At 49.2% G+C, this 23,845-nt stretch overlaps 10 protein-coding genes across 10 annotated transcripts; 4 read left to right on the top strand and 6 right to left on the bottom strand.

Annotated features, from left to right (window-relative positions):
* Nucleotides 1-513: 513 nt before the first annotated feature.
* On the bottom strand, nt 514-3,018 carry ASPWEDRAFT_107386 (SWI/SNF chromatin-remodeling complex subunit SNF5; the record flags this gene model as incomplete). Its single annotated transcript, XM_040827884.1, has 2 exons — nt 514-840; nt 928-3,018. The coding sequence occupies 2 exons, from the start codon at nt 3,016-3,018 to the stop codon at nt 514-516; spliced, it is 2,418 nt and encodes an 805-aa protein (XP_040691293.1).
* A 1,425-nt stretch (nt 3,019-4,443) lies between these two features.
* On the bottom strand, nt 4,444-6,183 carry ASPWEDRAFT_50745 (endonuclease/exonuclease/phosphatase family protein; the record flags this gene model as incomplete). The annotated part of the gene is made up of 2 exons (XM_040837488.1): nt 4,444-5,327; nt 6,168-6,183. The coding sequence occupies 2 exons, from the start codon at nt 6,181-6,183 to the stop codon at nt 4,444-4,446; spliced, it is 900 nt and encodes a 299-aa protein (XP_040691292.1).
* On the top strand, nt 6,064-7,725 carry ASPWEDRAFT_171083 (curved DNA-binding protein (42 kDa protein); the record flags this gene model as incomplete). The annotated part of the gene is made up of 5 exons (XM_040830721.1): nt 6,064-6,097; nt 6,323-6,406; nt 6,460-6,564; nt 6,635-7,450; nt 7,541-7,725. 5 exons carry the CDS (start codon nt 6,064-6,066, stop codon nt 7,723-7,725), a joined length of 1,224 nt encoding a protein of 407 aa, XP_040691291.1.
* A 2,613-nt stretch (nt 7,726-10,338) lies between these two features.
* On the top strand, nt 10,339-13,038 carry ASPWEDRAFT_50743 (putative PHD finger domain protein; the record flags this gene model as incomplete). The annotated part of the gene is made up of 3 exons (XM_040837487.1): nt 10,339-11,753; nt 11,817-12,599; nt 12,657-13,038. 3 exons carry the CDS (start codon nt 10,339-10,341, stop codon nt 13,036-13,038), a joined length of 2,580 nt encoding a protein of 859 aa, XP_040691290.1.
* Nucleotides 13,039-13,224: 186 nt separating this feature from the next.
* ASPWEDRAFT_461557 (uncharacterized protein) lies at nt 13,225-14,028 on the top strand. Its single transcript, XM_040836708.1, has one exon. It carries the CDS (start codon nt 13,411-13,413, stop codon nt 13,843-13,845), a length of 435 nt encoding a protein of 144 aa, XP_040691289.1. The 5' UTR covers nt 13,225-13,410; the 3' UTR covers nt 13,846-14,028.
* ASPWEDRAFT_39338 (putative lectin family integral membrane protein) lies at nt 13,710-15,987 on the bottom strand. The gene is made up of 7 exons (XM_040835076.1): nt 15,535-15,987; nt 15,415-15,481; nt 15,287-15,357; nt 15,052-15,232; nt 14,803-14,997; nt 14,233-14,752; nt 13,710-14,172 (listed from the first exon to the last, which is right to left on the bottom strand). Exons 1-7 carry the CDS (start codon nt 15,621-15,623, stop codon nt 14,045-14,047), a joined length of 1,251 nt encoding a protein of 416 aa, XP_040691288.1. The 5' UTR covers nt 15,624-15,987; the 3' UTR covers nt 13,710-14,044.
* An 84-nt stretch (nt 15,988-16,071) lies between these two features.
* Nucleotides 16,072-18,037, top strand: ASPWEDRAFT_461471 (dolichyl-P-Glc:Glc1Man(9)GlcNAc(2)-PP-dolichol alpha-1,3-glucosyltransferase ALG8). The gene is made up of 5 exons (XM_040836703.1): nt 16,072-16,277; nt 16,338-16,416; nt 16,476-17,163; nt 17,212-17,351; nt 17,401-18,037. The coding sequence occupies exons 1-5, from the start codon at nt 16,201-16,203 to the stop codon at nt 17,920-17,922; spliced, it is 1,506 nt and encodes a 501-aa protein (XP_040691287.1). The 5' UTR covers nt 16,072-16,200; the 3' UTR covers nt 17,923-18,037.
* A 187-nt stretch (nt 18,038-18,224) lies between these two features.
* Nucleotides 18,225-19,658, bottom strand: ASPWEDRAFT_171079 (ferric reductase family protein; the record flags this gene model as incomplete). The annotated part of the gene is made up of 3 exons (XM_040830720.1): nt 18,225-18,239; nt 18,296-19,296; nt 19,382-19,658. The coding sequence occupies 3 exons, from the start codon at nt 19,656-19,658 to the stop codon at nt 18,225-18,227; spliced, it is 1,293 nt and encodes a 430-aa protein (XP_040691286.1).
* A 62-nt stretch (nt 19,659-19,720) lies between these two features.
* On the bottom strand, nt 19,721-20,457 carry ASPWEDRAFT_39336 (uncharacterized protein). Its single transcript, XM_040835075.1, has 2 exons — nt 20,423-20,457; nt 19,721-20,245 (listed from the first exon to the last, which is right to left on the bottom strand). Exon 2 carries the CDS (start codon nt 20,183-20,185, stop codon nt 20,003-20,005), a length of 183 nt encoding a protein of 60 aa, XP_040691285.1. The 5' UTR covers nt 20,186-20,245; nt 20,423-20,457; the 3' UTR covers nt 19,721-20,002.
* A 1,280-nt stretch (nt 20,458-21,737) lies between these two features.
* ASPWEDRAFT_153647 (multicopper oxidase) lies at nt 21,738-23,648 on the bottom strand (the record flags this gene model as incomplete). Its single annotated transcript, XM_040829646.1, has 1 exon — nt 21,738-23,648. One exon carries the CDS (start codon nt 23,646-23,648, stop codon nt 21,813-21,815), a length of 1,836 nt encoding a protein of 611 aa, XP_040691284.1. The 3' UTR covers nt 21,738-21,812.
* Nucleotides 23,649-23,845: the final 197 nt, after the last annotated feature.

The raw sequence follows: 23,845 nt of genomic DNA, 5'->3' as shown, positions 1-23,845 counted from the left end.
TTCTTGTTTCGGTTTCATATCTGTTTCTCTCTCTTCATGTAGGTTGTTTCGTTTGTGTATATAGCCCGTTTTACTTGAGCTATCGAACTATCAGACTTTCTCATGATTTTTTCCATTTTTATCCCATGTCATCATTATTCATATTCATCTCTTAGTCTATGCTTGATTAGAATCCAATGTAAATGACCAGAAGGCCACACAAGTAAAAAAGTGGGGGAAAAAGTAGAAGATCAAAGACAATCGATCCTGAATAAGGGATCATGTATTTACGCCCTCCAAAAGAGAGAACCCAATCTCACTAGAGTATTGAACACAATCGAAGTAAAAGGGAAATAGTCTCTCGAGAGAAAAGAAAAAAGAAAAAAGAAAAAGAAAAAAAACACACATCATCCGCTCGAACAATGGAATCCTATACACCAAACCAAGAAAACAGAGAGGGAAAAAAAGAATACATAGATGGGAGGTAGTAGAGAGGATTGAAAACTACTCCGTCATTTAACTCATAACATAGGACTATGATGCGCTGCCGCCACCAGCAGCGCTCTTGGAGAGTCTTTCCTCCACGCGCTCTTTGTGTTGTCGGTTCCGGAGATGGACTTCGAAGTTGTCCACGGTCATGTTGGGGCCGGGAGTGTACAACTTGCCGGGGCAATCGTGGCAGCGGATCCGAGGTAAGTATTGGTATTTCAGCTTATGCCCGGGCTGGCTGTTTGCGTTGGCAACCGGTAGCATGGTTTCCGTGTCGACAGCGGTGTATCGCATCACACCCTCGAACGAGTCGTTTGGGTATGACCGCTTTAAACGCGCAAGGCCTGCGGCAAGCCAGCTTGGGGGTGGTGGCTATAATACATTGTTAGTACTCAATGTTCATTTCCGGCATTTAGATCATTCTCGGATATTTCCGAACAATAAAAAAGAAAGACTTACCCCAGGTACACCCGGTTGAGGGGGGTGGGGTGCATCGAGGGCACCAAGCTGTTGTGGAGGGACAGGTGACTGCGATGCCGCGCTGGCGCTAGGCACCCGAACGTGCGGTTGAGGGTGAGATGGTGGTGCCATGGAGCTCAATGTTGGTGTCTGGGCCTGAGGAGTGCCACGTTGCGATGGTTGCGGCCCAGGCGTATGTTTTGAGAGGGCGAGAGCCGATTGAAGTCCATGTGTTAGGTATTGACGGAATTTGTGAGGTGAGATCCTGAGTTTCACGACGAGCTTTTCGGGCTCCTCAATGCTTTCTTCTCTGTAGTCCCGTCGTCGTGCAGAAACTCTGCCTTCGTGGAGAGGTTCGGGGGTTGCGGAATGACCTAGATTGGCTCGTAGAGCAGCGTGGGCTGCAGTTGCGGCCCCTCTCATGCCCCTCGTACGTGCAGTGCCTTGAGCCAAATTAGGACCGATTGCTGGGGATCCTGTGATTGACGAGTCGTCACTGTCCGACTCGTCCGACTCATCGCCAATATCCCGCTGTCCAACAGCAGAACGCCTATGCCGACTCGAGCCAGATCTTTTGAACAGATTGCTTTCCTCGACGGAAGAAGCGGTGTTGGGAATGACAGACGACACAAGCATTGTTCGAATGGTCCGTTGGCGGTCCTTCAGGTCCGGTAAGGCTGGACCACCACGACGATTGACAGACCGCTTTTGCCGGCGTTGTTCTCTGGATATGGACACTTCTGTGCGCTCTAGCTCTGCCTCGTTTAATTCGTACAAATACGGTGTAAATTCTTTTGCGGCTTGGAATGGTCGGAAAGGAGACAATAGAGGTGTAGGAAGGAATGAGGTTTTGAGATCTGGGTCGTCAATTGGGCGGCCGTCGAATGGATGGGAGAGAATGTAGAGAGATTTGGTGAAGAGTTGCGATTGTTCACGGATTGAGTGAGCAATTGCGGTTGTGAATTCGCCTGAGAGGGAAAGGTCATCGGTCATGCGCGCCGCAAACTCTTCGGGCGAATTGGTAGGGTCATTCATGTCCCATTCGAACTGGTCGATCAGCGTATGCTGGCCAATGGTGATGTTCAGCTTGACCAAAATGCGCATTTCGTCGTTCTTGTAAGCACTGTATGGTAGCTCTGGGTCGAGAGCCTCTTCTTCCATGAAAATTTGAGGGTAGTAGTCTGATAATTGCTCCTGGATATTTTGCGAAATCATTCGTATCAAAGGAATACAAGTTTCGAGGGGGAGGCCCATGTCCTCCACCATCTTCTCGGCGAACAGATCGGGGGACACGACACGGTCGTGGAGGTTCCAGGTAAATGTATCGCGGATCTTTATCTTTTCCCAGTCGATATCTAACCGAATGGGTACTAGGTCTTCCACCTGTTCATTTTGTGTCTTCAGGTCTTTGCGTGAAATCCGCAGTTCTCTGGTCTTCCTAGATCCGGGACGACGTCGGTTGGACGGATACAATAATTGAGGGTGCTGGTTTCGTAGATCGGTTCGCGCGTTCCCGAAACCTTCATATCCAGTACCGTACAGGGCTGCCGGGTTCAAATGGTTTTCCCGTCGCAAAGTCAGGAAATAATCTCGTTCGGCGCGCTTCTGTTGCTGCAAGTCTTGGCTTGGGTTGTGCCATACGGTTAAAGCCGAGTGTTGAAACTCCCGGTTGACATATTGCTCCAGCAGGATCTTATCTGTAGGTGTTTCTCGGACGCGCACAGCTAAGGTTTCAGTGGGAGAAGAGGGCCGGAGGACGGAACCATCACGGGATCGTTTTCTACTTGAGGCTGAACCATTTGCACCATTCGACGGGGAAGAGGGCGACGCCTTGCCATTGGACGCGTCGTTGCTAGATTCTGCAGAGACAGGTACCCCCGAAGCTGCCAGGACGGCTTTGGCGTTCTGTTTCCCCTCTGCTATCGCATCTGGCACCGGTCCGGCATTTGCGCCTTGGTCCGTGAAAGCATCGGAAGCTTCCCCGTTGTAGTCTGCGCTGGCATCCGGGACGCCAGAAAGACCGTCGGCTTGGGGGTCATGAGAGGGCTGCTCCGGATGCAACGAACTGCCAGCAGGATCGGGAAAGGGCATGGTTCAGGGCAGGTTGCTTCTTTACTGGTTTACTTCTTCGGAAAAAGGGTTGGGTGTCACTCGCGGGGAGGGAATCGCGTTCGGAGTGGCACTCGACGGACAAGGATGACAACCAAAATGGTTACGACAGCATCCTTAAGGGGACCTAAGCACCACGACATACCCAGGTCAGTCATAACTCAATGACACCCACATCGTCCACATACGACATGTACTGCGACGGACGCGAAAGCGCATGCGACCGGGAGATGCGACACACGCATCGCAACAAGCACGTGTCGCGAACCCGCCACGACGATGAGGCGTGATGCGTGGTCAATGAGAGGCTAGTGGGATAGTGGAGGGGAGGGGAGAGGATGGGAGAGTGGAAGGGGAAAAGGGCGACATGATGACGACGATAATAATAATAGGAAGAGGATAGCATAAGAAAGAAACATACCAAAACCAACAAGCACAAAAATAAGAAACAGACCAGGCAGACAGGCGTTGGTCAGGAAGATCGGGGGACGCCAACGAGAGGGTTCCAGGGCAAAACGAAGGACTGGATGGGTCTCTGAGCCGGACTGGTCTCTCTCAGTGTCTGTGAGGCTCTCAGTAACGCTCAGGCAGGCTGTCTATCACCGTATTTCTCTAATTATTCTCCAGAATAATCTGCCGAGAACCGGACAGCGTCAGCGAGTCGAAAGATTAAGGGAGAAACGCGGAAGAGAGCGGCTAATCAGCTGACGGTGCACCGGGGAACGACAGTCGGTCGACGAGTAATTTGTCTCTCTCTCGCTGCTGGGAATCAGTTTCTATTCTCCCCCTAGATGTTTCAAATCGACCATCAAAAGTGGTCCTTTTGCGTTGCGTCTGGCGAGTTTCTCTATCTCCTCTGGAGGAGAAGAAGGGGAGGAGAAAAGAAAGGCGAGAGAGAAAGAGAGAAAAGAACGCTGGGCACAGGCGAACAGCCGTTACAAGTGTGTGTCCGTTTCCGTCTGGAAAGCAGAGGGAGGTGTCGGGATGGAGGCAGAGACAAGCCAGCAGCACTGCGGAGGCCGGACAGTGCGGGACTGCTTTGGGACACTTTCTGAGGTCTTTTTGAAGCCATCGCGATGCTTCTTTTGCTCCTGTTCTTCTGGTGGGATTGCGATGCCATACCAAAGTTACCGTATGGTGTGTGTAATATTGTACTGTCTCGTACGGTATTCTTTCCACATCCGGTGGCTATCCTCCATCCCGGTGTCATGTGACTGGGTGTATTCCTCCTATGGGATGGTATATTACACTAGCTCCGTATTAATACCCCAATCGGTATCACTGGTAGCGCTTGGCATACCGCGATCATTCCGATTTCCTCCACCAACGCTGATGTCCAACACAGCATCGCAGCATCAGAAGATCAACATTCTCCCTATATACTGACTCGAAACTGATCAAAGCTATCTAGTTTACTAACGCAACATCCGTGATGACCGCTCGATGGTCCGAGTTGAGCACTCCGTCGTCAAACCGATTCGCCAGCACTGCATACCCTTCGACCTTCCATGGCTGAGTGCCGCTGGCAAGAACCTTGTTGCGCCCAGGGCCTAGGAAAATGTAGTCAATGCGTGAAGGGGGTTCTTCCTCATACCCAAACCCGGTATACGTGATCTGGTTGCCATAATGCTCCTTTGGGCTCACCAGTTCCCCCGCGTCGACCAGGGGTGATTCAGGTGTCGTCAAGGCCATATACGCTTCTTGGGTCACTTCGCTGTTCAAATCCCCAGCAAGGAAGATACCTGCAATGTGATCTCCCAGTTCACCCGTCTTGTAGTCGTGGATCTTCTTGAGAATGATGTGTGCAGCTTGGAGTCGGGAATGGGATCCTTGATCGTCCAGGTGGGTGTTCATTGCAAGGATAGTTTGGTGGCTGGCACGGTGAGTGAACACACCAATGGTGACGATGCGAATCGATGAAGCATCCCAGCTCTTGGAGGGCACTTGGGGCGTTTCCGATAGCCAGACGGTTTCCCAGTGTCCAAGCTGCCAAACTGAAGGACGGTATAATATAGGAGAGTATTCGCCGGCCTCTTTGCCATCATCCCTACCAACTCCAATATATTCCCAGGGTGGATTTTTCGTGATGGTAGTGTGGTTTAGTCCAGAGAGGACGTCAAGAAGCTGAGGATGAAGAGCCTCCTGTAGGCAGATGAAGGCATCTTGGTTTCGCGTATTGTACTGCAGCTCATTGATGAGGTGTTGCCTGCGATCTTCCCATGGCAGTTCTCCTTTAAACGGCGATGAGGTCGCATATCGAATGTTATGGGTCAGGATACGGATGGGCAGCTCTGAAGTCGACTTCATTATGTAGACAGCTAAGGATATGTACGAAGTGCGATGAGTGTTGATGCATTGTAAGCATGAAGAACCACCGGCCATGTGGAATACGACGCAGATGAGGAGAAGCCAATACATGGCATGTGATTGGACAGCATCTCCTCACTGGTTGGTCGTATGACTTATTAAAATTACTCTGGACATTTTTTAAATGGCATGAACTGGTTCTATATGGAGAATGAGTGGAAATCTGAAATCTATGATGTTGTTGATGCCATCAATGCTGATGTCAACCATTATATATCAGCCACCAAGATGCACACTCAGGCAGTAGAAACATTTACAATATGATATATATAATATTTTCTATATATCATCTCGATCAAAATGATTCTATTCCAACCAGCCACTTATACCGCAACACACTAGAATAAACCAGTCCAGATCCAGAATCAACCACAAAGCAGAACGACGTCACTGCTGAAATCCCAATACACGCAATACGATGATGTAGTGCCGGGACCGCCAGCCCTACCTCCACCCTGCGCGTAAGATACCGTAATACCAATATGCACCCCCACCCAAAAAAACCCCGCCAAAAGCACACGACTTGCTCCAGCTCGAATTCAAGAGCCCATTTTCTTCTCCTCCCCGAATCGACTTCCTTTTTGACCTCTTTGTTTCTCCATCTTTAATTAACTAGTATCACTCGCTGCTGGTGCGAGCGATCATCCTTATTTCTTCACAATGGCTGAGACTCAGGCTCAGACCCCCGAGGTTGGTATGTTGACTGCTGCCCATTCTCACCCCTCCAATTTGAAAGCTCTGACGTTTGTGGGTTTGCGGCCTACTTCGTTCTATCGTCATGGCGCTCGGTTGGCAGCTCAGAGCTCTGTTGACCGAGGACAAGCCTCAAAAACGAGAAAAAACTGCTTCGGCTCAGAATTATACTAGCTTTGTCTTTCTCCGTAGCTAATACATTGTTTCTTTTCTCGATTGTTTCTAGACTACACCCTCAACAACCCCGACACCTTGACCAAGTACAAGACTGCCGCTCAGATCTCTCACAAAGTCCTCGAGGGTGTCACAGGTGTGTTCATTCCCCCTTTAGATGGAATTGCATGATCTAATCGTTATCTCTAGCACTATGTGTGGAGGGAGCCAAGATCGTTGAGATCTGCCAGAAGGGTGACGAGCTGCTCGATGAAGAAATTGCCAAGGTCTACAAGGGCAAGAAGATCGCCAAGGGTGCGTCATTACCGCCGTCATTGGTCTCCCAGGAAGCCTTCCCCCAATTAACATATCTCCCTGCGAAAAGGTATCTCCCACCCGACAACCGTCTCTCCCAGCTCCTATGTGACCCCATACACCCCGTTGGTGTCGGACGCACAAGAGGCCGAAACCGTCCTCAAGGTCGGTGAGATCGCCAAGATCCAGCTCGGTGCCCAGATCGATGGCTTCGGAACCATTGTTTGCGACATGGTCGTTGTCGCTTCCGCGACTGCCACCAAGGACGTTGTGACCGGCCGCGAGGCCGACCTCATCCATGCTACTCACTACGCCAACGAGCTTCTGCTGAGACTCATGGTTCCCCCTGGTCTCTTGGCTGGTGGTTCCGAAGAAGAGAAGAAGAAGGCTGCTTCTGAGAAGGCTCCCACCCAGACCCAGATCATCCAGCTGGTTGAGAAGGTCGCCAAGGCCTACGGCGTCAATGTCGTTGAGGACACCACCAGTTGGTTGTTCAACCGCAACGAGATTGAGGGTGAGAAGAAGATCATCCTGTCTCCCAGCGCCAACAGCACCAAGGGTGACGGTGTTCCCGAGGTTGGTGAAGTCTGGGGTGTTGAGATGGGTCTTTCCCTGGGATCCGGCAAGGTCAAGACCTTGCCCCACCGTGCTACCCTGCACCGTCGTACAACCACCACCTACATCCTCAAGCGCCCCAGCTCCAGACAGACTCTGTCTGAGATCGTCAAGAAGTTCGGTCAATTCCCCTTCAGCTTGCGCCAGCTTGATGACGAGAAGTCCGCCAAGGTCGGTGTGGTCGAGTGTGTCCGTAACGGTGTTTTGAGACAGTACGAGCCCGCCGGTGATGCCGATAATGCTCAGGTCTCCCGTCTGTTGACTACCATTGGTATGTTTTCTCCGTTGTCTACTCAAGCCATGGAATCTTGATCGATTTCATGTATTGCCCTATTTTTGTCCTTGCTAACAATATATCCAGCCATCACCAAGAACGGTATCACGAAGCTCGCTGCTCCCGTCACCCCCGACTTGTCGCAGTTCCAGACCGACAAGAAGATCGAGGATGAGGAGATCCTGAAGATTCTTGAGCGCCCTTTGGCCAAGTCGACTGGCTCCAAGGCTAACAAGAACAAGAAGAAGAAGAAGACCACCACTGAGGCTTAAACATGAGTAGACGCTATTTATACAAGAATCGTCTTTCTCCCATCTGCTATATGTTCTCAAAACAGAAAAAAATGCTCTTCTTTTGCCGACCTGGACAAGAACAATAGGGGGAAGGCAGTGACCCAGCGAAACCTGTCAGCGCCCCAGAACAAGGAAGGAGAAGTTGATATAAAAGGCCTGGAGCATCTTCATCAGGTACTGTCTGGTCCAGTAGATATCAATCTTTGGGGAGCAATGTGGGATTCATTGCTATCCCACAGAGCTCCGCTTTGGAATTTCGTGTCACTTAATTAGCCAGAAAAAATAACAGTGTATGAGCTGAATATAAAAAATTCTGTCGAACTTTCTTTCTCTTGCAGGAATTCTGCATTTCTACCACGAACTATGCTTCGAGACGATTCAGCTTCACGACCCCTGAAGTCTTGGATCTTATGAAGTCTTGTATCGCACCATTGCTCTTGTCTGGTGCTGGGTTCGTATGAAGCCCATGCATGTTCTTGCACGCATTATTATCACGAAGCATTCAGGCCAATTGTACTATTCTCCATGCGAAGTATCCTGGTTCTGTCTTATCCTGAAATCTTGAGGTTGAGTTGTTGGGCTGGTTTCAACACATCCAACACCCACCACCACCTGCATTCTATTTTTCCAACCCGTTTCCTATGTCTACCGGCTTATTTGGGAGTATGTGATATATTTAGCGTAATTTTCTTACGAGGGAGGGAGTATCTGGTGTTTTCAAGACTCCTGTATATCGTCAGGGACAACAAGTCTTCAGCCGAGTAGAGTAAGGCGTATAGATGCAATGATTAGACCTTTTCCCGTAGATTAAAGAATATCTAATCCAGAAAATCGAATCTGTATCTGTCGTGGAGTTTTGCCGCCGTGGAAGTGGTGGCAGTGGGTTAGGCCACAAGCTGAGTCTTTCCATCGACCAGCTCGAAGCCTTGAGATCTTTTCAACTCCCCAACCTCATTCGACCCCCCCTTTGCTTTTCGTCCTCCGAGACATTCTACGCGATCTTTGCAAAAGTAAGTATCCGACTCTATTTCCAAATCCTTCATTGTCTTTATTTTCTGTATATTTCCCTTTGATCCCGGATATTTGGACTCCGGGTCTCCCTGGAGCAGACCTTTTCCCTCTGCACTCAGCCAAACCCACCACCACTCCAGTAGGGAGATTGAGATTGCTACTGTTACTTCTTCTGTGTCTATCTGAAGATATTTCGTGGAATCCATCAGTCTGGTGGCCCATTTCACTCGAGTCTTTCATTTTGGCCCTTTGCCATCTTCCTCAGGCACACCCCTCCCTCACCTGCTTGATACTGGCCATCGCGAATGGACTCGTGCCTTCGCCTCTGCTGCATTCACTCAAGGCCCCAGGCATAATCTGTAATACCTTTTGAAAAAAAATTTCTTTCTTCCTTTCAGTGAATGTCGCCTTCACTCTGTCTCTGTGTTCCTCAGCCCCAGCCTCTTCTTCTTTTCTCTTCCTCCTTTCTCCTTCGACTTCTTCTCTTCTCCCACCCACCACGTCTTTTCTATCTTCCCACATACGCTTCAACTGCCTTCGTTCTATCTTGCTTTTGACTCAAAAGACAAGAAAAAGCCCGTTTCAAAGCCTTCTGGCATTTATCTTTCTTCTGCTTAATCTTAAACTGGATCCTTTTCTAACTGCTCTGTTGAAAGCCTCTTCGCAAACCGTATATCTTGTCGTCTATCCAAGAGATAAGCAGTGCAACTTGCTTTACCAACTGCGAACTATTGCTACTTCAACCATCTTGGCTACTGCCTTATCCCTGGTGAGTTTGTCTTTGGGCTTTACGAGAGTCGTCAGTGCATCTCCCTCCTCTACCTGTCAGCTGTCCCAGGTGTCATCTTGGGCCAGCACTGGGGTAGATCTTCCGTTGGCCTGTTATTTTCTGTTGAGAACTACGTGGAACTTGTCTTTTTCTCGGGATCTCTCTTTCTTTGTTACTTTTGTCATTATTCGAGTCCCAGTATCTTGTCTTGGCCACCGGTCCTCTTGCTGATCAAAGACAGTTTATCTTCAAAGTTACAGCTTAGCAAGTCTTATTCTGAGATCTCAAAGTCTCAAATATTATCTCCTTGTCTTACTTGGAGCTATTGATCTTCTTGCACGACATTGCCTGTGAGAAGCTGTTACCTCTCCCTTTCGCAATCTCCGGAGCACCTATTACCGTTGAAAGACATCACTAGGTAAGACCAGGCTCCAACAAAAGAAAACCAAAACAAAAAAATCCATTCAATTCAGAATATTCAATTTTCAAAAAACTAACCCTTCAAGTCTACTACTCAGGTGCACACGTTTGTGGTTGGCACCTCCGCGTACTGACCCCCTGGGAAGTGATTCGGACCTCGAAAACTCCCGTCTTCCAAACTCCGCAATCTTTCTCTTCCATCAACCCGCAGACAGCGCGCGGGCTGGCCACGACTCCCTGCAGCAACGCCGGGTACGCTCGCTGTTTGCCTTGGGATTTTTTTTTAATTAGTGGGTTTTTATTATTCTCCGTTTAGAAGCAATTACTTGTTCCGTGAGCTAACATTGCATTTCACAGCGTTGCCATCGCCGAAGCCCTGCCTCGATAGCGCGATGGCTCCCAAACTCCGTTCGTCGTCGCATGCTCGCTCGAACAATTCGCGCCCTTCAACGCCGGTTGAGGCGCAAGCCGGCCCTAGTACCGCGTCTTCCTTTACTGAATCTACGAGGGATCGAAAACGCCGGCGGACAGGCCGCAATACTCGTGTTGCCACGGATCCTCCCCAAGATACACCGTCTCTCGAACAGCTGCAGTCGCAGCAGCCTCCTGCTGGAACCGGAGATGTCGCCGATGATGTACAAATGTACGGACAACCCTCGGAGTGGGCTGAACCTCCCGTGAGGACCCCGGCTCCAAGCTACGCAGACACGCCGTGGTCAGCTGTTTCCAGTGACGCGAACCCTATACTTTCTACCATGCGCCCTCTCGGAGCATTGCCATCTGCTGCAGACCTACGCAAGGTAGGATTGGTACCTCAGAAACCTACGCCTCAGAACATTCCTGCAAAGAAGGAGCCGGAACAGACCATACTGAATGGGGACAAAGAGAATGGGAAGCAGACTCCGGAGACACCGGCCGAAGAACAAGTGCCCGAAGATGAAGAAGCTACAGAAGAAGAAGTTCCCGAAATGTCAGAAGAAGATAAAGCTCTCGAGGCTCTTCTGTTGGACGAATCAAAAGAGGTGGATTTTTCGGCTCTCGCTGCGATTCCGATCCCCGATTCGAATGAGTTTGACATGGAAAAGCTCAAGACGGCAGTTGAGCAGGCCTTCCGCCTTGCCACTCTTACTGGAAATAACCCAGTCGTTCGCGGGCTCCTACGCATGTGGGGTGATTGCAATAGGGATCCGTTTGTGCTATCTGTTCTTGACGGAATGCTTGGAGACGACCCTTCAAAAGAAGAAATGTCCGCGTTTCATAACATGATGCGCGCTGCTTGGAGGGATGTGCGGGCGGAAGAGAACCAATCCACAGCTGCCCCTGAGCCGCCGCTCATGGCCCGCACCCGGTCTGCTAGCAGCGTTTCGTCATTGTCGTCTGCCAAATCCCTTGATGCTGAGACCTTTGCCCCAGGAATGGCACCCGGAGCAGGAAATTCTCGTTCGCGTGCCAAGGGAAAACAAACCAAGGCCAAGGGCAAGGAGAAAGAAGCCCCACGTTCGGCATTCCCATCATCCAACGACGCTATTAACAACCGAAAGCGCGCTTTAGAAGAAGACCCTGCATTTTCAGACCTGGCTATCACAAACAAACGGAGTCGACTACAGAAATCTCTTCCCAAGATTGTCGCCCATGAAAGCAAGCTTCGTTCTTCCCTGGGTTCAAACTCTCCTTCCAATGCTGCATCACCGGCGCCAAATGCGAACAACCGCTCTCAAGGAGAAGCCGAGCTTAATGGCATGGGAAGGTCGGGCAGTCCGGATAGCAGCGATGCTGAGGGCAACCGGCGCCTGACACCTACCTTTGCGTAAGTCACCCTCCCGCGTTATGTTTACAATATTATTGTTGAATACAGACTGACATATGCTAGTGATGACGAAACTCTCGAAAACAATGATTTTTGCCGGAATTGCACCCGCAGTGGACAGTTGCTGTGCTGCGACGGCTGTGTCAATTCCTTCCATTTCTCTTGTCTCAACCCACCATTGGACCCCGCGAACCCTCCAGAAGGGGAATGGTATTGTCCGAAGTGCTCGTGCTCCAGACCTATGCGTACTCTCCTGGGTGCACTCGACAATGTCGGCGCGAAAGACTTTGCGTTACCAGCCCGCCTTCGGGACTATTTCACAGGCGTAAAGACAGGCGAAGGTGGCAAATACGAAGAGACCGCACCGTTGCCTAGAACCACCACACGCGGGGGACGAGTAAAATTAACTGGCCGTTATGACGACCCTCAGCTTCTCAGGACCGTCGATGGAAAAGGCAAGCTTATCTTTTGTTATGGCTGCGGACGCACCAGCAACGGACGTCGACCGATCATTCAATGCGATTACTGTCCCTGTGCCTTTCATATGGATTGTGTCGACCCTCCTTTGGCAAATCCTCCCAACCAAAGGGCAGGAAGCGATAGGACGCATCACAACTGGATGTGTCCCAACCATGTCTACCATGACTTGCTTTACGTTACGAAAGATGAAGAAGGGTACGATACAGTCCGGCGGATTCGTCGCCCTAAGCGCCCTCGAATGATTGACATCGAGATATTGCCGGATGAGGAAGAGTCCGAGCGAATTGAAGACCAGGAAGAAGAGGGCATCATGTATCGTGTTTCTGAAAAGGGTGTCAAACTTGATTTTATTGAGCGTGTCAGACGGTCAGTTTACCTACCCTTGGAATTTGTGTGTTTGATCTTACCTGACTATTTGAACAGGGAAAACGAAGAGGTTGCAACAAAGAAAGCGGCGGCCTCAAAGTATTTCGATTATGCCAAATCCCGCATCGACGACCTCACCTCGAAGGCGCACGAATTCTATTCCTCCCAGACGCCAGACTTCCCAGCAGAGGACACGACAGCCGCGGTGTTGAATTCACGAACCGTCGCCGAGCGAGAAGCGGCTGCAAACCTCCTTTCTTTCGCCCAAGCCACTCGGCCTAACACGGGGATTGACAATGGCAAAATCAACCTTCTCATCGACCAGCTGAAAGCTAATGCCCCCAATAACATCCCCAAAGCCGAGACGGAGATAGCGTCGCTACGGACGCTACAAGACCTCATCGAGCAGCGTATCCGTACGCTGAACTCTCAATCTTAATCCATAGCTATACTCTCAAGATTGAGAGTTCAGCGTACGGATACGCATGAAACAACCGAGGAGCTAACAAGCAAGCAAGCACATAATAAAACGTATTTTTAATCGCTCCCGGCGTTTTGTGCATTTGAATATAACGAATGTCTTTCCGACTTCGTTTCTTTTTCTTTTCTTTTCTTTTGTCTTTTTTTTTCCTTTCTGTTTTCTGTTTGGGTTACGACGGACGGCGACTCATTTTTAGCGGATCATAGTTGTCATCTTGCATTTCAACTGGGATATGGCGATTTTTTTCTTTTTCTTTTTACTAAGTGAAACGAATTTTTTTCTGTGACCACCCCGGGGAAACGAACCCGTGTAACACTACCTACCCTACCTATGTTCACACTATTCGCTTTTGGTTTCCTCTCTGCTAACCCGGTTTCCGGGTGCAGAACTCGTGTTTTATTATGGGATGTAAATTTGGACCTGGGCATGATCAAGGAAGACAAAAAAACAAAGGAAAAAAAAAAAAAAGATGAAAACGAAACTTTTGTTCCTTTTTTCGGTGTGGAAAGATGGAAAGGAGTTTTTCTTGTCTTTATTGTGTGTGTGTGCATAGCATATGGCGTTGATGCCTTCTTACAGCCATTAGATGCTGTCTTGAGCATGAAAGATATACTACTCATGAAATCGAGCCTGCTTTTGATTTATTGTCTACATCGTATCTATTGTAGTTTATTTCCGCCTGTAGAGGCCAGCGAATTATATGCAATCGAAGTCGGAATTGTGGTCTTGGACGTATATATTCAAGCTAAATGCAGTACACGGTAGATGAAGGAGATCATTATTCTAGTGTTTCGTTCATGATACAGATACCAGGATGAAAGGTTACCCACCCAAACCCGAAAGTGTAGAGAGACAGATTGCGAGATTTGCTGAGTGAAGATGATGAAACCAAGGCAGAATCAGTAACATCGTAAATCATGGTCCTAAATTGAGAAGGCAGGCAGAAAAGCCAAACAGGTGAAGTTTAAAGGAACTTCTTGGGCATGTTTGCGCGTCGACGTTTGTAGAGAACGTAGGAACCAGCGAGAAGGAGCTGGAAGGCGATGATGCAGAAGATGAAGAAGCCCATGCGTGGCGACGAGGAAGCGATTGCTGTTTAATGTCAGATTATGATCAAGGGTGTAGCGGGTGACGCTGCTGGGGAACACTTACTGCCAAGAATCGAGCTTTGAAGGCTTTCGGTCAAAGTAAGATGAGACGACTTCAGAGTATCATGGAGCTGAGAAAGGCGGTCACGGTAGTCATTGCCTTCTATATCACGCTGAACGCGCTGCAAAACTTGCTCGATGCGCTGCAGTCGTGCATCAAGGGCAGCCACTTGGTCCTTACTGGCCAATTTCTGAATGAGCTCGGCTTGACGGTTTTCGCTCTTGGTGCCTTGGTTTCCGATCTCCCGGATGATGTTGTTGGTGGCTTGGCTGATGAGCTGGATACGGCTGGTGAGATCCACATACTGCTCCATTGTTCTGGAATCGGAAGCAGGGCGGCCTTGTCCTTGTGGCACATTGTTCGTGTTCTGGTTGACGATCGGTTGTTGGTTGCTACCGCCTTGCTGAACCGGAACGCTTCCAGGCGAGCTGGTTCGCAGAATGAAGTTGAAGACCTCAAAAGAGTCCGGGTTCTCAGGGGTTGCTGCTGTCACACCAAAAGAGTTTCCAGCAGGGAGAGCGACCTGCATAGCTGTTAGATTAGAGGAGGATCGGCCATGAGCATATAACTTACCTTGGGCGAGGAGAAGCAAAGCTTATCGTCGACGGTCACCTCGAAGATCGAGTTCGTCTGCTTGATCCGAACAACAGAAGGGCGGCCAAGGTTACGGTACGAGTAGTCGCAGTGTCCAAAAGCCAGACTGTCAACATCGCCGTGGCTTTGGTAATCCTTTGTGCCATCATTGAGGAACCCTCGGACGCTACCACCCTAGAATCCGAGTCAGTTAAACGGGTTACACAGCTCGATCGAGGTTTCACGTACCCTTCCGCCGTGGGTGTCCACAACGAGCGCAAATCCATCGAATTGGCCAACAGTGTAGATACTGGAAGTGCCGATTTTGTGGTGGTCTTCCTTGGTATACCACAGTTGAAGGTTGCCCCCGGCTCTCTCAGGACCAGTGGCTCTGAATTGAAATTCCGCAGTCCACTCCGACTCGGAAACACTACATGACAGTGTTCAATACTTGCTCAACAAATTAGGAAACAGGAAGACTTACGGATTCTCTGACCAGGCAAAGCCCCTGGTGTTGCCAGGATAGGGCGGAGTCAGAATGATTTTATCCGAAAACTAACCCAAGTCAGCATCATAAGCAACATGCAGTATAAAATGCTGGGAAGAACATACAATCTGAGGAGCAGCTCCTACTCCTCCTACTTGCCACCCAGGGATGCCGTCTGTGTTCAATGACAAACTGATGGGATGTTAGCAAACGAGAAGCTCGAAATGTAAAAAGACCTGTATTACGTTTGACCATAGCCGAAACTTGAGCTCTCAATCACTGACTGAGCTGTAGCAGCAGCGATAAAGAGCGAAAAGGAAGCCGGGATCTTCATGATGCCGTAGAGTCCAGGTCTCGTTATCTCCAAGGAAGTCGCAATGACGTAGAAAAACAATACAGAAAAACAATACAGAAAAACAACACAAATAAACCAGTCTCCAGCACAGCTAGAGAAAACCTCAGCGATCAGGCGTTTTCCGATTCAACAGCGCAGAGACAACGCGCGTGGTGGTCCACCCAACCACAATGGCGATCACGCAGAAGCGGACTTCTCTGGCGATGGACACAGCAGACGGGGTGAAGTCGACTAAATGATGGACGTTGAAATCAGAGAGAGCAAGATTATGGCGGACTGCAACATCCGACATGTCCATAAACCAGAGCTGGTGCTGCAATTGAGTCGAAAACGAGTATATCCAGCTGTGGCTGAGGGGACAAACTGGCCTTTCGTTGCTGCTGTTGACAAGCTCGCCGTCACGTGCCTCCCCCGGATTGACCAAAAGTCGCTCGTCCAAGGAACGGACAGAGAGAGCAGTTCTTCATCTCCACGCCCCACGACATTCCCTAGCTTTTCTTTCTTCTTTTTTTCCCCTTTCTTTTATTTTGACGGTGCATGATGCGCAATAGTTGCAATGGCTGAGCTGTACCCATCTCTGGCACAATGCGCCATCGTCGCCGCCGCTTTCAAGGTTCTTCTCTTCCCCGCCTAGTAAGTTGGCTTCTCCCCTGTGGGTTGCAGCCCATGCTGACGGTGTGTCGTTGCTCGCAGTAAATCTACCGACTTTGAGGTCCATCGAAATTGGCTCGCAATCACGAATTCGTTACCGGTTAAGGAATGGTACTATGAGGTATGGGTGGTTGCGGTCGCATATCGCAGTTCAGGGATACTGAGTCTGGATGGCTTTAGAAAACATCGGAATGGACCCTCGATTACCCACCGTTCTTTGCGGCCTTCGAATGGATCATGTCGCAGGCAGCACGTTATGCGGACCCGGCCATGTTGGTTGTCAACAACCTGAACTATGATTCCTGGCAAACCGTCTACTTTCAGAGGACAACGGTCATTCTCACCGAGCTCGTCCTGGTCTACGCACTGAGCAAATTTATCAATTCCGTGCCGCAGCAGAATAAGCACCTTGCGCATATTGCCGGTCTCTCGATCTTGCTGTCCCCCGGCTTGCTTATTATCGATCACATTCATTTCCAGTACAACGGCTTTCTGTACGGCATCCTGATCTTGTCAATTGTTCTCGCCCGGAAGCAGTCGACCCTTCTGTACAGTGGCATTTCTTTCGCGATTTTGCTCTGTTTGAAACACATCTATCTCTATCTCGCGCTAGCTTACTTTGTTTACTTACTGAGGGCCTATTGTCTGGATCCCAAGTCGGTTTTTCGGCCCAGGTTCGGAAATGCTTTCAAACTCGGACTCGGGGTTCTCGGTGTGTTTGGTATTGCCTTTGGTCCATTTACCCATTGGAACCAGCTTTTTCAGCTGAAGGATAGGCTTTTCCCCTTCTCACGGGGTCTGTGCCATGCCTACTGGGCGCCCAATATCTGGGCCATGTATTCCTTTACGGATCGTGTTCTGATTCCACGTATGTGAAATTCTCTCAGTCCTGGAAACTCAAGCTAATGATTCCTAGTTGCTCCACGGTTGGGCCTTCGGGTCAATCACGATGCTCTCAGCAGTGTCACGCGTGGGCTTGTCGGTGACACTTCCTTTGCCATCCTCCCGGAAGTCACCAAAGAACACACCTTTGCATTGACATTTATATTTCAACTTGTATGTGTCTTTAAGCTTGTGTTCGTCTCGAAGGCTAATTGATTTCCAGCTTCCATTGGTTAAACTTTGGTTCCGACCTGACTGGGAAACCTTTGTCGGTGCCATCACCCTTTGCGGATACGCCTCTTTCTTGTTTGGTTGGCACGTTCACGAAAAGGCTATCCTTCTCATAATCATCCCGTTCAGTCTGATCGCACTCAAAGACCGACGGTACTTCAGTGCATTCCGACCCCTTGCGGTGGCGGGTCACGTCTCGCTATTCCCATTGCTCTTTACAGCGGCCGAGTTCCCCATCAAAACCGTCTACACCGTGCTGTGGTTGGTGCTGTTTCTCTTTGTTTTCGACCGAGTGGCACCGGTCCCAGAGCGACCTCGAATCTTTTTGTTCGATCGATTCTCCTTGCTGTACTTGACGGTGGCAATTCCACTGATTGTCTACTGCTCTTTGCTACACCAGCTGATCTTTGGGCTTGACCGCTATGAGTTCCTGCCGTTGATGTTCATGAGCAGTTACTCTGCTTTGGGGGTGGTTGGTAGCTGGGTTGGATTTATGGTGGTCTACTTTTCATAGACAGAACTAGCTGTTGGAGAGTGATAAAAAAAATACTGTAGATAGACCAAAATATTATATCGAATTGAGGGTATCAAAATACATATCAGCTCGACCATGATGTAATAACAACAACGTTTGCATTGTTTGCTTCACCACGTGTTTTGGATTCTGGGCCCGCTGCCGAAGAGCTTGTCAGGCCACTAGACCCGAATAGGCTAGCCCCAACCTGCTTGAAATCGCATCTTTCATGGATATTTATCCACGTGACTGGGAACTCCTGCACCCCATTTCCTATCTCCACATGGCCATCATCACTTTACTCACCACCCAAACTCCTAGGAACCGATTGTCAGCTATCTTGCTTGCTCAAATGCATTTGGCACAGACTTACCTCTGCGTATAATGTAACCAAAGCCCCATCCGCCATGGCCCTCGATACAGCCTGCCTCGTCGAATCCACCAGACCACTCGGGCCACAGACACCAACAGCGATGCGGTCTTTTGTGTCTGTGCCAAATGTTGCACTGGATATCAGACTATAAATATCTGGGCGACCGGGGTGCATTGTGAGAGGATAATCTATGATGGTAGTCTTTTCCAAGGGCCCTGCTTCAGTATCTCTTGGGACCGGGTCAGACTCTGCCTCTAGCTCGGCTGTTGCTAAAACTTCCTTTTCCAGACTTGATGTGGCTTGAGGAAGCTGCTCTGTAGACGGGATGGAGGAGTGTGTGACGTGGATGATGAGATTCACCAGGGAGTTGTCCTGCAGTTGGCGTAGCTCTTCCTGATACCAGGATAGAGTCTGTTTCTCTCTCACCGTCCAGATAAAATCAATCTTTTTGGCTCTACTTGCAGCAGATTTTCTAATTAATTCAGCAGCAACAGCACAGGTGAAGCTCATACCACTGCCTCCGGCAACGAGAACCACTCTCTCAAAAGCCCCAAAGTCAAGGATCTGCCCATATCCGCCATCAACCGAGCATCGAAGCGTGGCCCCATTGCCATTGTGATTCTGTGCATGGCGATATAGTTCCCCACTAAAGCCATCGTGTGCACGAATGACAAACTCGGCCGGGTCGACGGACACCATGGTGAATGGATGCATCTCGAACAGCCGAATGGCGGGTAGCCATAAGAAGGCGTGAGATCCGGGCGTTGCAGCTAGCCGGCGTGTCAGGCGGACACGGATTCCACCGTTTGGGAGCGCAGTGACCGTTGCGTGATTGCCAGGGAAGTTCCAGAAAATCTTGGCCAGGCGAATCAAACGGTCCAGGCCCCAGATACAGGCTGTGAAGATGATGATAATAACACTTGAGGTTGAGAACTTGGGCCGATGCATGCCGATCACGATTAGGATTAACATGAACATTGTCATGTGGATGAGATAAAAGACTGGAAACAAGTGAGTGAGTCAGTAACTGCAAGATGTATATCTTCAGGCGGGAGAGAAGAAGAAGAATCGGGGTTGGGAACGCACCCTCATAACGACGGCGGTAGATGTAAGAAATGGTGGACACCCCGATGACGAGCATAGCAGTGCCACCAACGGCACCGGCAATCATAGGAGTTTCACGCATTTTATCCAATTTCCCAAGCGCAGACCAGGAAGAGAGATATACAATGGCGTGCAGCCAGCTGGTTACAATACAGGTGTACCCAGCAACCTTGTGCAGCTGTCGGAGTTGGTCATATGAGGTGGCAGACAACGGGGCCAAAGGGGTGTTCCTGAGGGCGAGGAACACGAGCAGCACCATGTTGGCTACAGAGATCCTTTCTCCAGTGGTTCAGTGAGTTTTAGATGTTCGTGAGGGATGAGGGGCAGAATGGCATACCAGCCAAACCGTTTCGCAACCTATCCAGCGGCCATGGCAGTCAGCATTTGTCTCCATCAAGTCAAGGTTAGGGTTAAGCACCGACATATGAAGGATTCTCCAACTCGACATTGGTCAAAGCCAGGATCAGGTTGATGCTCCAGTATATGGTATACAGCAAAGCCCTGCCCGATGCAACCCGGACAAGTGGAATTGGGGCCGACAAGCGACAGCAAATCTTACTGCATCAGATTAACCATTTGCTCGCTGAGATCATGATGTTCCTCTTACTGATACAGTCTGCCCACGCGAATATCTCTGCATCTGCCACGGAAGTAGAAAACCGTTGCCCAGTGACAGACAATAGCAAGCACCATCATCGCCCCGATGGCAATGGCAAAGTACTTGTCACTCCAGACATTGTTAGCTAGCCGGAGAGCCTTTACTTCCTTCTTCGAAACGGCGTCCATAATGGGGGAAGCAGCAACTGATTTGATTCCAAAAAAGTCCACAATGGTGGTTATATGATGGTACGGTTATATGGTTATATAGGACAGTTTGATTGAATTTTCATTCATATCCACGTATCCAAAGGCCCCTACTCTCATCTCTGGACCCTTGCGATGTCAATAATTCACGGCCACAATGCCAAGCACCAAGTCAAACAGAGTGCGAGAATATCATGACTGATTATGGACACAAACTAGGGTTACTGTCCAGTGCCAACATGCCTATATCGGACAATTGATAAGACCATCTGCATTGGCAAGGGGACAAAGTGGATCGCAAATGAGAAAACCCTGATTGACACTGATTGATAATGATTATTCACTGTCTTTCTGAGTGGGTTTTCAGTTTCCACAGCCTCAATCCAATCCCCAAGTATGGGGTCATATTCGTATTGCAAATTATTATCTACGCTGCTCTTGGTGAAACTTTTTTTTTTTTTTTTTGGCTGATAGACGATAGTTATTGGGATGTGCGCAGTGGCTTGCTGAAAAACGTTCGTCCTATTTCCATGAATCCATGGTACTGATTGTGTCAGCGAGCCTTCCGTGTAAAAGAGAGCTAAGCTGGCACAAGCTTTGACGAGACGAAAGATGAAGTTATACACGGTGCTGCTTCTCCTCTAGGTATTACCCCACGTACGAGCACGACAACTCTAGCCCAGAAGCCAGCTACACGTATGATAATATGAGACAGGAGGCTGGAAAGGTAGTATTCTACATCAACCATCCATGTAAATTAAACAAATGAAAGACACCCTGCCGGTCAGGTTTCAGGATGATTTATTTATCAGATTGATAGCGGTTAGATACGCTTTAAGTACCGCTAGTACTGTACCGCCATGTATTGTGTTATCAATCTCGGTATCTGTGTAATTGATCATCATGAAAAGTACGGGTGGTAACGCCACAATGTTGTCTACGAAAGTCTAACTGAGTGGGTGACAGATTTTTCATGTATATCGAGTATTATGCCACTTTCGGCATGATGATTGCTATGTATGCTGGATTGCATGGATGAATATTTATCACAAGGTGTGTGCCTGGAAAGCGTGGTAGTAAAAGAATGTATCGGTTATTTTGGACTAATTGACTACTGCAGTCAGCGTTGAAGATATTCTATCTGATTATAACAAAGAGATAATACAGTTTCTAGCCAATGACAATATGAGAAATAGAGTATAATAGAATTATCTGCAGCTCGTCATTAGAGCTGTCAAGTAAAACAAAAGAAGAGAATGGGGGCAGCACAAAAAAGAAAAGAAAAAGGTGTCATCCGGGACGGAATTCTCAGGAAACGAGCAAGTCAAAACCTGATGTCCTAACGACTAGACTATGGCACCAGCTAATTGGATGACCCAAGCAGGTTGTTTTATATAAAGTAACACGCCTGGTAATGTTAGCCTTTCGGTCATCACAGCTACTCTTACAGTAAAACTACTATGGATAGTTTATATTGAAAAACATAAAGGATTAGCATCCGATATCTAGATTTTGTTATAGATGACCAGGACTTGAGTTATTTACAAGTAATCAAATTTGTTGATCAAAGACAGCTACTATTGGAGGTATGTACAAATTATCTGGTCATTCACTCATTTTGAGCAACTCCCCCAGTCTCCCCCTCTCCCTCTCTGTCCTTCTTCAGTCCCGACATACCGTAGACGGAGATGAACCCCATTCCTAAGATTGCGCTCACCGCAGAAAAGGCTAACGCGACGATCCCCCGCGCCTCGAACCCGTCCGGGAGCCAGGGCAACTGTTTATTTTGTCCCGTTAAATCGAGGAAGTCTGCCGTGTTGGCTGCCGCGTTCCCTTCGAATGGCATCCCGGCCGCTTCGCATACATCGTAGTGCTGCTGTGGGATTGAAACCCGCTCTTGGATCTGCAGCGGTGCCTCGACAAAGGTCATTGCTAGACCTTGCACCAGGTGCCAGTCGATGTGGCAGTGGAATAACCACACACCTGGGTTGTTGGCGCGGAATCGAATGACGAAGTACCCCTGTGGGGGTAGTACGAATGTATCCCGGCGAGCAGGATAAGTTGGGAAGGAAGAGTGGTTGGATGCATTGTAGACCACGGGATCGCCGTCAGCGTAGTCGTAGAAGTGAGGTCCGTAGCTGGGGAAGCGATCGACGAGCTGGAAGTTGTGTCCGTGCAGGTGGAATGGATGGGAGCCAGTATCACCGTTGTTGAGGACGATCTCGACCACTTGGTTCTCCTCCAGTACCACAGGGTGGGTGTACTCGCCATAGACGGTGGGGTTGGTGGCAAGAGAGCCCGAGGACATGACGGTGTAGAGGGTAGGGACTTTGGGTTTGGTGTAGGAGATTTCATTGAAGAAGGCATAGCCAGCGCCATCGTCGAGGTTGTCCATGAGCGCTGTCAGCTCTAGTCTGTGGTCTGGGTTTTGAAGGAGCTCCATCTTGTCGTACGGAATGAGGGTCATGTCGTCAAAGGGGTTGAGATCGGAGGCAATGTCCACTTTCATGACAGCCTGGGGATGTTCAGCGCTGGGATTATATTGCAGCCAGTTGGTATTGTTAAGCTGGAGATTGGGTGAAATCTTATCCAGGAGCACCGAGTCGGCAACGGTCACGATAGGGTAGTTCTTGTCGGTACTATTCTTAGCCGTGAAGAGGATAGAATACCGCTGTGCTGTTGAAATATAGAGCATGCTGGCCTCGGTAGGCTCCGTGTATACCCCATCAATTTCCACAATGCGAAAGGTGTGGTCTTCAATATAAAAGTACTGGCTGACAAACGCGCCGATGTTAATCAGTCGCATCAAGTATGTCTTTCCTGGCTGGACGGAAATATTGGTATTCATTGTATCATTGAAGAGGAACGAGTCCGGGACGGGTTCCGCTCCAGTCGGATTGGACAATGAGATGAAGCCGGGAGCAATATCCTCAACCAGTTCATGATACCAATCACTCAGCGTGACAGTGAATTCCTCATCATATAGGTCGTGGAAATAGGACTCGTTATCATGGACAATCAGCGCCTGTCGATACCCATCAGGATAGCAATAGTCTGTATGGCAATGATACCAGTACGTCCCATTCTGATTGACCGTGAAATCATAGGTGATTGAGCTCCCAGGAACAACAGGGCATTGAGTAACCATCGAAGGACCATCCATGTCTGTCGTGTTGGTCTGATACATGCCGTGGAAATGGATAGAAGCACGCTTATCTCCCAGTCCATTATGCATATTGACCACGAGACGGTCGCCCTTGTCTACCTCAATCACGGGCAGCGGCCATTGACCATTGATACCAACGACTTTGCGGTCTGCCAGGCCATCTGGATTGGCAGTGACCCAAGTCAGATTGAAGTCGTAGGTAACTGTTTTGGCCTGGCAGTATGTAGTGAACAGGACGGCGATGAGGCCGAAGAGTAGACTGAGCGACAGGCGTGCCATATTGTTTCTCAATCTGCGTGATGAATGGAAAACAGACCGAGCAAGACGGACGAGACAGGAAGACAAGAAGAATCGATCGAAGCTTTCTGTGTTATGCTCAGGCCTCGTGGGGGGTGTTTTGTAGGGTTATCAGATAATCTGTGAAATACCGAATACAGCCCGTAATTTGGTATTTCGCGGTAAAACAGCCCATTTTC

Source organism: Aspergillus wentii (genome assembly GCF_001890725.1).
Source record: "Aspergillus wentii DTO 134E9 unplaced genomic scaffold ASPWEscaffold_3, whole genome shotgun sequence".
Lineage (NCBI taxonomy): Eukaryota > Fungi > Ascomycota > Eurotiomycetes > Eurotiales > Aspergillaceae > Aspergillus > Aspergillus wentii.
The sequence above is the reverse complement of the archived record's forward strand: the minus strand, read 5'-3'. Positions and strand labels throughout refer to the sequence as shown.

Bases quoted from the DNA above. Each gene is read 5' to 3' on its own strand.
- ASPWEDRAFT_39338 (XM_040835076.1), bottom strand. From the start codon at position 15,623: ATGAAGATCCCGGCTTCCTTTTCGCTCTTTATCGCTGCTGCTACAGCT. The intron at 15,482-15,534 runs GTAATACAGGTC...ACATCCCATCAG, and splicing joins AGTTTCGGCTATGGTCAAAC to TTTGTCATTGAACACAGACG. The intron at 15,358-15,414 runs GTATGTTCTTCC...GACTTGGGTTAG, and splicing joins TAGGAGCTGCTCCTCAGATT to TTTTCGGATAAAATCATTCT.
- ASPWEDRAFT_39336 (XM_040835075.1), bottom strand. From the start codon at position 20,185: ATGGACGCCGTTTCGAAGAAGGAAGTAAAGGCTCTCCGGCTAGCTAAC.
- ASPWEDRAFT_461557 (XM_040836708.1), top strand. From the start codon at position 13,411: ATGTTCACACTATTCGCTTTTGGTTTCCTCTCTGCTAACCCGGTTTCC.
- ASPWEDRAFT_461471 (XM_040836703.1), top strand. From the start codon at position 16,201: ATGGCTGAGCTGTACCCATCTCTGGCACAATGCGCCATCGTCGCCGCC. The intron at 16,278-16,337 runs GTAAGTTGGCTT...CGTTGCTCGCAG, and splicing joins GTTCTTCTCTTCCCCGCCTA to TAAATCTACCGACTTTGAGG. The intron at 17,352-17,400 runs GTATGTGTCTTT...ATTGATTTCCAG, and splicing joins TGACATTTATATTTCAACTT to CTTCCATTGGTTAAACTTTG.